The following is a 15,429-nucleotide window of genomic DNA, read 5'->3' on the forward strand; positions in this document are numbered from 1 at the left end:
TACCTCCAGCAGGCTGTGCCTCTCTGGCGCAGCCTGCTGGTCAATGTTTGAAAAGCATTGCTATTGAAATGCAATGCATTATAGAGATAATGCATTACATTTTAAAAGCAATCAAAATACTGTATATTATAGTCCCCTTGTGGGACTATTAAGTAGTAAAAAAAAATAGAAAAAAAATACACATTTATTAAATAAAAAAATTCCATAAAATAAAAAAATATGTTTTTTTTTCATTGAAAATACGCTTTTCAATGAAAAAAATTGCAAAAAGAAAATATCCCCCATATGTTTGGTATTGCCGCGTCCGTAACGACCGGGACTACATAAATATTACATAAATTATCCCCTATGGTGAACGCCGTAAAAATAAATAAATAAAAAAAGACAGAATTTCGAATTTATTCTTAGTTTCCACCGAAAAAAAACGTAATAACAAGCGATCAAAAAGCGGCATTTACTCCAAAATCATACCAATGAAAAATACAAGTCGTATTTCAAAAATCAAGCCCTCACACAATTCCATATAAAAAAATATAAAAAAGTTATGGGTCTTGTGAAGTGGCAATGCAAAATCATTTTTTTGGTTAATAAAAGGTGTTTTATTGCAAAAAAAGTTGTAAAACGTAAACAAAATTATAAGTATTTAGTATCACTGTAATCGTACTGACCCAGAGAATAAAGATATTATGTTATTTGTCCGAAAAATGAACGCCAAAAAATGTATAATGTAAAAACGCAGTGGCAGTATTGCTATTTTTCCCCATCTCCCTCCCAGAAAGAGTTAATAAAAGTTAATCAGAAAGTTATGTGTACCCCAAAATGGTGCCATTAAAAACTACAACTTGTCCCGTAAAAAACAAGCCCTCATAAAGCTATATAGATGAAAAAATAAAAAAGTTATAGCTCTTGGAACGAGACCATAAAAAAAGGAAGAAAAACGCTTGGTCATAAAGGCCCAAACAGGCTTGGTCACTAAGGGGTTAAACCAATAGATGGCGCTGTTCATGAGTCATGAACAGCGTTATCTATTGGTTTGATAGTCTTATGACAAACTATTAGTGTATCATTTTGCATGGAAAATTTGCGATACAAATTAGCGATTAGGATATTCACGATCTACACTAATCTGTAGTCAGACCTGCTAAAATGTGAAGTTGCACGTAGTGCAATAAAATATTCTAATCACTGCCGATTAGCGCAATAGTGAATATATTGGAACACTTGACTCTATCTGCATATAAAGCTATTCTAATGTTCTGCCATGCATACCATTTTCTCCAGTCTCAGGAAACTTATACCAGCTTGAAAAATGTAGCCAAAGTGACCCACGCCTGTATTTCGCGTTACGAATTCGAATTACACAATTTTTTTACATTGCATTAATCGCATTCCGTAAAATAATCTCAAATTCTCGAAATTCGCTAATATATGCTGAATATTCTACAAAATATTCGTGAAACATCGTGAATTTGAATATAGCCCCTGCAGCTCATCACTATAAACAGCGCTATCTATTGGATTCATAGTCTTATGACAAGACTGATAGTCTTGTCATAAGACTATGAAACCAATAGATGGCGATGTTCATGAGTCATGAACAGCGCCATCTATTGGTTTTATAGTCTTATGACAAGACTATTAGTCTTGTCATAAGACTATGAAACCAATAGATGGCGCTATCATGAGTAGTGTAGATCGCAAATTTTCCATGCAAATGGTTTTTCAGCTGAAAAACAAGGCAGATTCTGCTTATTTGAATGTCTTTGCCATATGCCCATGTTTATGCAAATTAATTTTTACATGACAAAACTGTATAGAAAGGTTATTAAATTATATGTTAGGACAATCAAAAAACTTTTTGTCACCCTAATGATATTGATGTAGGTACGCAGGTCCACCTAAGCCACCTAACAGATCTGAAGTAACTTTGAGGCTTACTGGCTCTCAGTCAGATGAGAGCTGGTTTGGAATGTCTCATAGTGCACAAGGCTGCCATTATAAGGTATGCTGACTCAGCCTGTCATCTGTCTCATGAATAGATTGATGGCTTGCATATACCTGGCTTTTGGCATATAGCCTTTGTGTGGTTGTCTATTGTATATCGTAGATAATAGGAGTCCAAGATGCATCTAGCCATCCTCTTAATGTTGGTTCCAAACCATTTTTATGGGGTTTCCATCAATTTCTAACCTTTTTTTGTGAACCAGACACCCTATTTTCTTCCGAGCAGGGGGTGCCTGGTTAGATACTCGGGTCTCCCATTGACGTTCATTGTATTAAATTGTACTTGAGCACCCACAGTATTCGGTCAAGCACTCCAATGTGCCGAGCATAGCCCTGCTCGAGCCGAACAGCAGTTCGGCCGAGCATGCTCGCTCAACACTACATGACATGTTTCTTTTAAAGTGTGTTTGGATACGTTGTACAGACAAGTGAAATGTAGAAGTACAGTTTTGAGTTGTGGCTATATGATGTGTATGGGCCAAGTAAATCATTTGACACTGGAAAAGCAATAACATTTTGAATTTTTTTTCTGATGAGATATCAAGTAGATGTCAAATATGCAATATATTTTTCTAATATGCCTTTTGTTTCTTTTGGCAGGTTGGCTACATGAACTGGGAAAAAGACTGGAATCCCCTTTCTATAGCAATAATACACAAGGTGGTCCTACCATCCGAAGTACATATATTGCATCATTATACTTCACACTCAGCAGTCTGACTAGTGTTGGCTTTGGAAATGTTTCTGCTAACACTGATGCTGAGAAGATCTTTTCCATTTGTATAATGCTAATTGGAGGTAATACCCTTTCTGATACCATCACACAATCCCTAAAATGCCTCCCATACGCCCGGGCCCCTCACACAGGTTGTACTTACCTTACGCGCCGGGGGGGTGGGGTCAGCTCCCTAGTGTAACCCGCAAAGCTAGGGAGGCTCATTTCTGTTGCGGCCTGCTATTGGCTGCCCCCCAAAGCTGGATGTTTTTATCCGCGCAACAGGAAGATGACGCGGCGGCCGTGCTGGTATGTGAAGCAATGAATTTTAGGGGTTGGATAACCCCTTTAAGCCCAATAATAGGTATACAGACACTGAGCACTTTATAGGAAATATTTTGTGTGTTTATGATTCCATTACAGACTCTTATATTGTAGATGTGAATTTCTATTGAAATGTTAAAGTGTTATCTAATCAACAACAATGGAAGTAAGCGAAAATAGCTTACATTTGGTACATAATATATGATCATCAGCATTTGGTTCTGTTTCTTTACTATTTAATAAATAATTTAATTATCCTTACCCTCATGCACAGTCTGAGGATGCTTCCATCACTAGGTGTCTGATTATTACCCCTTTTTGACATCTATTGTACATGGATGGCAAGAGTCAGGTCTTTCAAGATGGTGCCAACTCAGGAATGGAGCGTGTACCATAGCTGGTAGAGACAACTCCAATAACAGACATTTGACTCCTTAGGTGCCAAGTTCATTGTAATCAAGGCAACTTAGAGGTCATTTACCTTGAACAGGATGCTCTCAGTGACAGAATGCCCCACACTGTGACGAGCTTGCAGAAGATGTTTGGTTGCAATGGCAATCAAAAAGGTTAACAATCTTTGGCAGAGCTTAAAGGGATTGGCCCATCTCATACATTGGGGGCATAAAGGGGACCTGCACCTATCTCTAGAATAGAGACCATAAATTGATGGAGAGTGGACAGTGCATGTGCAACTGACTTACATTTCTATTGGAGTGCCAAATAACTGAAAATAGTCAAGCAAGCGTGACCACTGCTCCATTCACTTCTATAGGGCTATCAGAAATAGCTGAGCCAGTGCTTGGCTATTTTTGACAGTCAATAAAAATGAATGGAGGGTATTCATGCATGCAAGGTCTGTTCTCCATCACTTTGCATTCTCTGTTTTAGAGATAGGTTCAGGTACCAGAGGTGGGACCCACACCTAGCAGACATAGTATATGCCCCCAATGTATGATATACGCAAATCCCTTTAATAGGAAAACAATTTTCCTATAGACTGCAATGGTGTTTCCTATAGACTCTCCTGGTGTTCTGACTATGGGTAGTTTCTGGATTAACCCCTCATCTGCTGTTTGGGCTATAACCATCTGCCCTGGTTCTGACTCTGTTTCTCTGGTTCTGACTATACAATGTAATAGTTAGAAATGTGACCCCATCTTTCCATGAGGGACCTCCATAAATGTAAATACATTGATGGCAATTGCCCTATTTACAGAAAACATGCAAAGGATATGTGCTCATTTAGACCACTGGGACGCACCGTTTTTAAACGAAAGATCCATTGTGCTTCCTTTCTAAGGAGACTTTGGTGCCTCATGGAATAATGGGGTCACACAACACATTGACTATAGACCCCTGAGCGCTGTGGTTACATGAAATTTGTTGTCCTGCATTTCTAACTATTACATTATATAGTGGTGCAATTACAATGTATATCCATTTTTTTAATGGGTGAGGATATTGATGGGTTGGCACACTATCTGATATTGTATATGTCAGATCTGTTGTTTTCACATAATAACATGAGTCACAATCAGATTATATGTTAATTATAATATCATATTTATATTGACATCTATAAGACATTATACATTTTATGTATCATAGCTTATCACCATCTATCAGTACAAACTGTACATATCCTCATAATTTTGTCCTTATTGTCCTTATTGTATGAGCTTCCAGCCAATTTAAAATTCGCTTATACGATCCCTAGTTAAAATGAGGGGTTTGTCCCCGATTCTATGTCCCCCACTGTTTGAGCCAGTGTATCTAAGTAGGAGCGATATGCTCCGATCATGTGACGCTGGGTGGGCGTGGTACCTGATAGATATGGGAGGGATTATAGGTTTAAATACTCGCGGTTGCGGCAGCCGCTTCAGGGCCGCACTAGTGCCAGAGCTCTGCCTTTATATACTGGAGGGAAGCACAATGTTGTTCTAAGATTTATGTGCGATACTATGCTTCTTAGTACAGGGCTCCTGAGGATGTTTGTAGGAAACGAGTCGAGCAATGGAAATGAACAGTTAGCATAGTCTAGGTGTCTGAGCAGTTAGCGGCATCCAATTTTTTTTTTAAATCCTCCCTGACTAAGTACAAAAGATACTTAGGCTGATGCCAACTGCGTGTACCTGCAGCGTGAGTGGGGAGTTCAGCCGTTTAACTTGATACTAAACTAAGTGATTCAGTATCTTCTTGAAATATTGTATTCAGTCAGGGCTTTTGGAATCAGTTCACAGCATTTGCCTTTGGGCTCTTTATTAAGCAAAGTTATTGCTGTGGTGAATGAGAAATGGTGCAGGCCACAACAGCCCTCAGTTGTGCGGGTATTAAATCAGATTAATGGAGTGATCCTAATCTGGCTCCATATCTGCACTATTGACTAGTATTTGAAGAACTGTTTAGTATATTCCCTTCTATTTTTTAAATAAGTTATACGTAATCAATAAAGATTTTTGGTTTTCGTTTTAGCATCCAAAGTCCGGTGTAAAATAATAATTGATTTTAATCTGCTAGGTCTCGCTGAAGAGACCTAGGGCATTTAAGCTGCAATTCTTATTTTGGCCAGCAGGTCAACATAAAAAATTAGCAATTCTGACATTTACAGGTGAAACTCGAAAAATTTGAATATCATGCAAAGTTCATTTAGCGTATTTCATTAATGCAACTTAAAAGGTGAAACTAATATAGAAAATAGACTCATAATATGCAAAGCGAGATATGTCAAGCCTTTGTTTGTTATAATTTGGATGATTATGGCTTACAGCTTATGAAAACCCCAAAGTCACAATCTCAGGTACCCTATGCTCAGGGGGTATGGATTAATTAGCTCACTTTGAGCCTAGAATATTGAATCTTTTTACAATATTCTAATTTTAAGTTGCATTACTGAAATAAATGAACTTTCGCACGATATTCAAATTTTTTGATTTTCACCTGTAAAAAATCCACGAATGTTCAGAATAAAAAACTAAAAATGTGATTTTATAGGATCATAACAAAAAAGAAAAAAAAATGTTTAAAAATACAAATTAAAAAAATATAAAAGTTTAAATCATCCCCCTTTCCATATAATGAAAAAATAAATACATAAATAACAAAAAATAGAAACATCATGGGTATCAACTCAACCAAAAATGACGCACTATTAAAATATAAAAATATAGTTTCAAAATGGCAAATGTAAAAAAGGGTCAAAATGGCCAATTTGCCATCTTTTCATTGCTTCTCTTACCCAAATTTTTTTTATAAAATGTGATCAAAAAGTCATACAGACTCCAAAATAGTATCAATAAAAACTACAGGTTGTTCCACAAAAAAATAAACCACCAAACAGCTGAGTAGATGTAACTATAAAAAATTATGGGGGTCAGAATATAGTGATTTAAAAACATGAATATTGAGAGACATACATTGTGTTACTTGTCATTGTATTATCAGGACAATAGTGAAGACAATGCATTAAAAGTACCATTAGTTAGTACTAAAACCAGTTCATTCCTTTACAAATTTTATTTATTTGAACTAGTCACGTTTGCACATACACCCATTAAAATTATAATTTAAAATGTCAGACAAGCCCCCAATTGTCTGAAATTTAAAAATGCTGTTATATACACCTCTTTTTGTGTCTTTTTAAAATATTTTTCATGTCCCTATCAATATAAAAAAAAAATCCTAAAGACACCAAAGGCCTAATATACGACAAGGCTTCCTGTTCATTTTAGAGCAGCCACTTGGGCAATACACACAATGGACACAGAAGGGGACCTCACTGAGTTTTAGGCTGGGTTCAGACCTGAGCGTATTCGATATGTGCTTTTTACAGGCGTTATTATCGGGCGTTTGTATCGGGCGTTTTTAATGGGCAGAAACAAGCAAACGCCCATTTAGGCGCATTCCCGCTGAAGTCTATGGGCGGGAACGCGCGACAATACGCCCCAAAGAAGCTCCTGTACTTTTTGAGGAGTAGGGCGTTTTACAGTGCGTTTGTACGCGCTGTAAAACGCTCAGGTGAGAACCATGCCCATAGGGAAACATTGGTTTTTGCCTGTTGAGCGTTTTACAGCGCGTAGGAACGCACTGTAAAACGCTCAGGTCTGAACCCAGCCTTATAGGAAATGTTTTCAGTGGTGCTCTGTGGCTTGTGCAGAGGTCAGGAGGGAGTAGATATGATGTGCTATCTCCTGTTATGAATGGTGGATCCTGTGTTATCTATACAAGGTGATATCTGTTATTGAAATTCTGCCTGTGATGATAATGTTATGGCTACTTAAAAGTTACCAGTACCAGACATGGAGTCTCAACATATCATTAGGCCTGGTGGCCAGTGTGAAAAATGCACCATTTTTTATTTATTTTTTATTTAGATTATTTAGTAAAAATCACATAACACAAATCACCAAAAACTCTAAAACAAATTGCATCTGTCAGCAGATTAGTACCTATGAAACTGGTTAACCTGTTGTATGTGCGCTTGGCAGCTGAAGGCATCTGTGTGCCCGCATTGCTGAGAAAAATAAAGTTTTAATATATGCAAATAAGCCTCTAGGAGCAACAGGGGCATTGCCATTACACTTAGAGTCTCTGCTCTCTGTGCAACTGACGCACCCTATGCACTTTAATTGACAGGGCCAGGAAGGGGTCATGACGTTTTACTGCCTTGCCCTATCAATCAAAGTGCAGAGGGCACAGCACTTGCAGAGAAAACAGAGCCCCTAGGTGTAATGGCAACGCCCCCGTTGCTCCTAGAGGGTCATTTGCATATATTAAAACATCATTTTTCTCAGCAATGTGGGCACATATGAACCTGGGACCAACACAGATGCCTTCAGCTGCCAGGTGCACAGGTAATCTGCTAACAGATGCCCTTTAATTCACTGTCAGACCCTATGCAACATACTATGTTTACTTTCTTTTTATCTTCCTGTACAGCTTTGATGCATGCCTTGGTATTTGGTAATGTAACAGCTATAATCCAACGAATGTACTCCAGATGGTCCCTTTATCATACAAGAACCAAGGATCTGAAGGATTTTATACGGGTACATCACCTTCCACAACAGCTGAAGCAGAGAATGCTTGAATATTTCCAGACCAATTGGTCAGTCAATAACGGGATAGATTCTCACGAGGTACTTTCAATCATTTTGGAACTTTAATATAGCAGTGTAAAAACAAAAAGGAAAAGTATTCAAAAATGAAATGTTAATTAGTGATGAGCGGTAGGGGTCATATTCGAATTTGCGATATTTCGTGAATATTTTGCGGAATATTCGTTGAATATTCTCAAATTCAAATATTCGTTATATTCTACATTCTTTTTTTTTACTCGAAAATCTGTAAGGTAATGCTCACGTAATATGCGAATATTACGCGATCAATACAGGCGTGGGTCAAAAACGAATATATAGCACTAGAATATAGTGCTGTATATTCGTTTTTTATAAAATTCAGCACTTTTTTCCATCTGAAGTTATGATTCCTCCCTGCTTAAGTTGCTTGCCAAGCAACTTAAGCAGGGAGGAATCATGACTTCAGATGGAGAAAAATGCCGAATATTCTTAAAAACGAATATATAGCACTGAATTGAATATAGTACTATATATTAGTTTTTTAGAATATTCGTAATTTTTCTCCATCTGAAGTCATGATTCCTCCCTGCTTAAGTTGCTTGACAAGCAACTTAAGCAGGGAGGAATCATAACTTCAGATGAAAGAAAAAATGACGAATATTCTAAAAGACAAATATATAGCACTATATCGAATATAGTACTTTTCCCCTGCTTAAGTTGCTGGTGGGCCAATGACTCAGGGAGGAATCATGTGTTTAGATGGAAAAAATTACGAATATTCGAAAAACTAATATGTGGCTCTATATTCGAATTCTCGAAGTTGCGATATTTGCGATAAATATTCGTAATTTGTATATTTGCGCTCAACACTAATGGTAATAAGAATGTACCGTATATTATAGGGTATGTCTACTGGGCTTTGTTACCACTAATAGTTGTCATATTACACATAAACACCACTTCTCATTTTCTCATTGTCTCTGTGCCCTAAAGATATTTGGAAATAATTGTCAAAGCTAACATTAATTCAGCAGTGATTAAAGGGACACTGACAGGCCGTTAGAGCATATAAAGTGATATATATTCTTCTATTGGTCTTAATATGCTTAATTAAACTATACCATTATCACCCCTGGCTGCCTTTCCTTTACTTATAAAAAGTGTTTTTCTCAATATGCACATTACCTTACTTTGTGCCCAAGGGCCTGTCCCTCATTCAGTTGTGTGCCCAGCCACGCCCCAACTGCCGTCTCCTAGTGCCGCCCCGCTCACTAGTATTCACTGCACTGGGCGGCTTCTTTTTCTCCCGACGCAGTGAAATCCCGCGCATGCCCAGTACTATCTTCCTGGCATCAGCCTCATCTTGTCGCTCCGTGCCTGCGCCGGATAAGGTCCCTGGCACCCTCCAGCTCCAGTAGAAGATAGTACTGGGCAAGCGCGGGATTTCACTGCATTGGGAGAAAAAAAAGCCATCCAGTGCAGTGAATACTAATGAGCTGGGCGGCACTAGGAGACGGCAGTTGGGGCGCGGCTGGGCACACAACTGAATGAGGAACAGCCCCTTGAGCACAAAGTAAGGTAATTTGCATATTGATAAAAACACTTTTTATAAGTAAAGGAAAGGCAGCAAGGGGTGATAATATGCTTAATTAAACGATACCATTAAGACCAATAGAAGAATATATGTCACTTTTAGGCTCTAACGGCCTGTCAGTGTCCCTTTAAGCACTTGTCTGGCCCAGGGCACAGCATAAGGATAGTCTCATATAACCCAAAGTATGGTCATGCTTAACCACCTCAGCCCCCAGTGCTTAAACACCCTGAAAGACCAGGCCACTTTTTACACTTCTGACCTACACTACTTTCACCGTTTATTGCTCGGTCATGCAACTTACCACCCAAATGAATTTTACCTCCTTTTCTTCTCACTAATAGAGCTTTCATTTGGTGGTATTTCATTGCTGCTGACATTTTTACTTTTTTTATTATTAATCGAAATTTAACGATTTTTTTGCAAAAAAATGACATTTTTCACTTTCAGTTGTAAAACTTTGCAAAAAAAACGAGATCTATATATAAATTTTGCTCTAATTTTATTGTTCTACATGTCTTTGATAAAAAAAAAAATGTTTGGGTAAAAAAAAAAAATGGTTTGGGTAAAAGTTATAGCGTTTACAAACTATGGTACAAAAATGTGAATTTCCGCTTTTTGAAGCAGCTCTGACTTTCTGAGCACCTGTCATGTTTCCTGAGGTTCTACAATGCCCAGACAGTACAAACACACCACAAATGACCCCATTTCGGAAAGTAGACACCCTAAGGTATTCGCTGATGGGCATAGTGAGTTCATAGAACTTTTTATTTTTTGTCACAAGTTAGCGGAAAATGATGTTTTTTTTTTTTTTTTTTTTTTTTTTTTTTTTCTTACAAAGTCTCATATTCCACTAACTTGTGACAAAAAATAAAAACTTCTATGAACTCACTATGCCCATCACAAAATACCTTGGGGTCTCTTCTTTCCAAAATGGGGTCACTTGTGGGGTAGTTATACTGCCCTGGCATTCTAGGGGCCTAAATGTGTGGTAAGGAGTTTGAAATCAAATTCTGTAAAAAATGACCTGTGAAATCCGAAAGGTGCTCTTTGGAATATGGGCCCCTTTGCCCACCTAGGCGGCAAAAAAGTGTCACACATCTGGTATCTCTGTATTCAGGAGAAGTTGAGGAATGTGTTTTGGGGTGTCATTTTTCATATACCCATGCTGGGTGAGATAAATATCTTGGTCAAATGCCAACTTTGAATAAAAAAATGGGAAAAGTTGTCTTTTGCCAAGATATTTCTCTCACCCAGCATGGGTATATGTAAAATGACACCCCAAAACACATTCCCCAACTTCTCCTGAGTACGGAGATACCAGATGTGTGACACTTTTTTGCAGCCTAGGTGGGCAAAGGGGCCCACATTCCAAAGAGCACCTTTCGGATTTCACAGGTCATTTTTTACAGAAATTGATTTCAAACTCCTTACCACACATTTGGGCCCCTAGAATGCCAGGGCAGTATAACTACGCCACAAGTGACCCCATTTTGGAAAGAAGACACCCCAAGGTATTCCGTGAGGGGCATGGCAAGTTCCTAGAATTTTTTATTTTTTGTCACAAGTTAGTGGAAAATGATGATTTTTTTTTTTTTCATACAAAGTCTCATATTCCACTAACTTGTGACAAAAAATAAAAACTTCCATGAACTCACTATGCCCATCAGCGAATACCTTGGGGTCTCTTCTTTCCAAAATGGGGTCACTTGTGGGGTAGTTATACTGCCCTGGAATTCTAGGGGCCCAAATGTGTGGTAAGGAGTTTGAAATCAAATTCTGTAAAAAATGACCTGTGAAATCCGAAAGGTGCTCTTTGGAATATGGGCCCCTTTGCCCACCTAGGCTGCAAAAAAGTGTCACACATCTGGTATCTCTGTATTCAGGAGAAGTTGAGGAATGTGTTTTGGGGTGTCTTTTTACATATACCCATGCTGGGTGAGAGAAATATCTTGGTCAAATGCCAACTTTGTATAAAAAAAATGGGAAAAGTTGTCTTTTGCCAAGATATTTCTCTCACCCAGCATGGGTATATGTAAAATGACACCCCAAAAAACATTCCCCAACTTCTCCTGAGTACGGAGATACCAGATGTGTGACACTTTTTTTGCAGCCTAGGTGGGCAAAGGGGCCCATATTCTAAAGAGCACCTTTCAGATTTCACTGGTCATTTTTTACAGAATTTGATTTCAAACTCCTTACCACACATTTGGGCCCCTAGAATGCCAGGGCAGTATAACTACCCCACAAGTGACCCCATTTTGGAAAGAAGAGACCCCAAGGTATTCGCTGATGGGCATAGTGAGTTCATGGAAGTTTTTATTTTTTGTCACAAGTTAGTGGAATATGAGACTTTGTAAGAAAAAAAAAAAAAATCAGCATTTTCCACTAACTTGTGACAAAAAATAAAAAATTCTAGGAACTCGCCATGCCCCTCACGGAATACCTTGGGGTGTCTTCTTTCCAAAATGGGGTCACTTGTGGGGTAGTTATACTGCCCTGGCATTTTCCAGGGGCCCTAATGTGTGGTAAGTAGGTAAATGACCAGTGAAATCCTAAAGGTGCTCTTTGGAATATGGGCCCCTTTGCCCACCTAGGCTGCAAAAAAGTGTCACACATGTGGTATCGCCGTATTCAGGAGAAGTTGGGGAATGTGTTTTGGGGTGTCTTTTTACATATACACTTGCTGGGTGAGAGAAATATCTTGGCAAAAGACAACTTTTCCCATTTTTTTATACAAAGTTGGCATTTGACCAAGATATTTCTCTCACCCAGCATGGGTATATGTAAAATGACACCCCAAAACACATTCCCCAACTTCTCCTGAGTACGGCGATACCAGATGTGTGACACTTTTTTGCAACCTAGATGCGCAAAGGTGCCCAAATTCCTTTTAGGAGGGCATTTTTAGACATTTGGATACCAGACTTCTTCTCACGCTTTGGGGCCCCTAGAATGCCAGGGCAGTATAAATACCTCATATGTGACCCCATTTTGGAAAGAAGACACCCCAAGGTATTCAATGAGGGGCATGGCGAGTTCATAGAAATTTTTTTTTTTTGGCACAAGTTAGCGGAAATTGATATTTTTTATTTTTTTCTCACAAAGTCTCCCGTTCCGCTAACTTGGGACAAAAATTTCAATCTTTCATGGACTCAATATGCCCCTCACGGAATACCTGGGGGTGTCTTCTTTCCGAAATGGGGTCACATGTGGGGTATTTATACTGCCCTGGCATTCTAGGGGCCCTAAAGCGTGAGAAGAAGTCTGGAATATAAATGTCTAAAAAATTTTACGCATTTGGATTCCGTGAGGGGTATGGTGAGTTCATGTGAGATTTTATTTTTTGACACAAGTTAGTGGAATATGAGACTTTGTAAGAAAAAAAAAAAATAATTCCGCTAACTTGGGCCAAAAAAATGTCTGAATGGAGCCTGACAGGGGGGTGATCAATGACAGGGGGGTGATCAATGACAGGGGGAGTGATCAGGGAGTCTATATGGGGTGATCACCACAGTCATTGATCACCCCCCCTGGAAGGCTTCATTCAGATGTCCGTATGCGTTTTGCAGATCCGATCCATCTATCAGTGGATCCGTAAAAATCATGCGGACATCTGAATGGAGCTTTACAGGGGGTTGATCAATGACAGGGGTGTAATCAATGACAGGGGGGTGATCAGGGAGTCTATATGGGGTGATAACCACAGTCATTGATCACGCCCCTGTAAGGCTTCATTCAGACGTCCGTATGCGTTTTGCGGATCGGATCCATCTATCAGTGGATCCGTAAAAATCATGCAAACATCTGAATGGAGCTTTACAGGGGGGTGATCAATGACAGGGGGGTAATCAATGACAGGGGGGTGATCAGGGAGTCTATATGGAGTGATCACCACAGTCATTGATCACGCCCCTGTAAGGCTTCATTCAGACGTCCGGATGCGTTTTGCGGATCCGATCCATCTATCAGTGGATCTGTAAAAATCATGCGGACATCTGAATGGAGCTTTACAGGGGGTTGATCAATGACAGGGGTGTAATCAATGACAGGGGGGTGATCAGGGAGTCTATATGGGGTGATAACCACAGTCATTGATCACGCCCCTGTAAGGCTTCATTCAGACGTCCGGATGCGTTTTGCGGATCCGATCCATCTATCAGTGGATCCGTAAAAATCATGCAAACATCTAAATGGAGCTTTACAGGGGGGTGATCAATGACAGGGGGGTAATCAATGACAGGGGGGTGATCAGGGAGTCTATATGGGGTGATCACCACAGTCATTGATCACGCCCCTGTAAGGCTTCATTCAGACGTCCGGATGCGTTTTGCGGATCCGATCCATCTATCAGTGGATCCGTAAAAATCATGCGGACATCTGAATGGAGCTTTACAGGGGGTTGATCAATGACAGGGGTGTAATCAATGACAGGGGGGTGATCAGGGAGTCTATATGGGGTGATAACCACAGTCATTGATCATGCCCCTGTAAGGCTTCATTCAGACGTCCGGATGCGTTTTGCGGATCCGATCCATCTATCAGTGCATCCGTAAAAATCATGCGGACTTCTGAATGGAGCTTTACAGGGGGGTAATCAATGACAGGGGGGTGATCAGGGAGTCTATATGGGGTGATAACCACAGTCATTGATCACGCCCCTGTAAGGCTTCATTCAGACGTCCGTATGCGTTTTGCGGATCCGATCCATCTATCAGTGGATCCGTAAAAATCATGCAAACATCTGAATGGAGCTTTACAGGGGGGTGATCAATGACAGGGGGGTAATCAATGACAGGGGGGTGATCAGGGAGTCTATATGGGGTGATCACCACAGTCATTGATCACGCCCCTGTAAGGCTTCATTCAGACGTCCGGATGCGTTTTGCGGATCCGATCCATCTATCAGTGGATCCGTAAAAATCATGCGGACATCTGAATGGAGCTTTACAGGGGGTTGATCAATGACAGGGGTGTAATCAATGACAGGGGGGTGATCAGGGAGTCTATATGGGGTGATAACCACAGTCATTGATCATGCCCCTGTAAGGCTTCATTCAGACGTCCGGATGCGTTTTGCGGATCCGATCCATCTATCAGTGCATCCGTAAAAATCATGCGGACATCTGAATGGAGCTTTACAGGGGGGTAATCAATGACAGGGGGGTGATCAGGGAGTCTATATGGGGTGATAACCACAGTCATTGATCACGCCCCTGTAAGGCTTCATTCAGACGTCCGGATGCGTTTTGCGGATCCGATCCATCTATCAGTGGATCCGTAAAAATCATGCGGACATCTGAATGGAGCTTTACAGGGGGTTGATCAATGACAGGGGTGTAATCAATGACAGGGGGGTGATCAGGGAGTCTATATGGGGTGATAACCACAGTCATTGATCATGCCCCTGTAAGGCTTCATTCAGACGTCCGGATGCGTTTTGCGGATCCGATCCATCTATCAGTGCATCCGTAAAAATCATGCGGACATCTGAATGGAGCTTTACAGGGGGGTAATCAATGACAGGGGGGTGATCAGGGAGTCTATATGGGGTGATAACCAGTCATTGATCACGCCCCTGTAAGGCTTCATTCAGACGTCCGTATGCGTTTTGCGGATCCGATCCATCTATCAGTGCATCCGTAAAAATCATGCGGACATCTGAATGGAGCTTTACAGGGGGGTGATCAATGACAGGGGGGTAATCAATGACAGGTGGG

At 40.0% G+C, this 15,429-nt stretch overlaps 1 protein-coding gene across 1 annotated transcript in view; it reads left to right on the forward strand.

Moving 5' to 3' along the window:
• Nucleotides 1-15,429, forward strand: part of KCNH8 (potassium voltage-gated channel subfamily H member 8) — a 726,151-nt gene that overhangs the window by 572,723 nt on the left and 137,999 nt on the right. The window contains exons 8-9 of the mRNA XM_040433027.1: nt 2,605-2,802; nt 7,979-8,178. Of these exons, the coding sequence (XP_040288961.1) occupies nt 2,605-2,802; nt 7,979-8,178 (398 nt within the window). The remainder of the gene's footprint in view (nt 1-2,604; nt 2,803-7,978; nt 8,179-15,429) is intronic.

This window comes from Bufo bufo, chromosome 5 (genome assembly GCF_905171765.1).
Source record: "Bufo bufo chromosome 5, aBufBuf1.1, whole genome shotgun sequence".
NCBI lineage: Eukaryota > Metazoa > Chordata > Amphibia > Anura > Bufonidae > Bufo > Bufo bufo.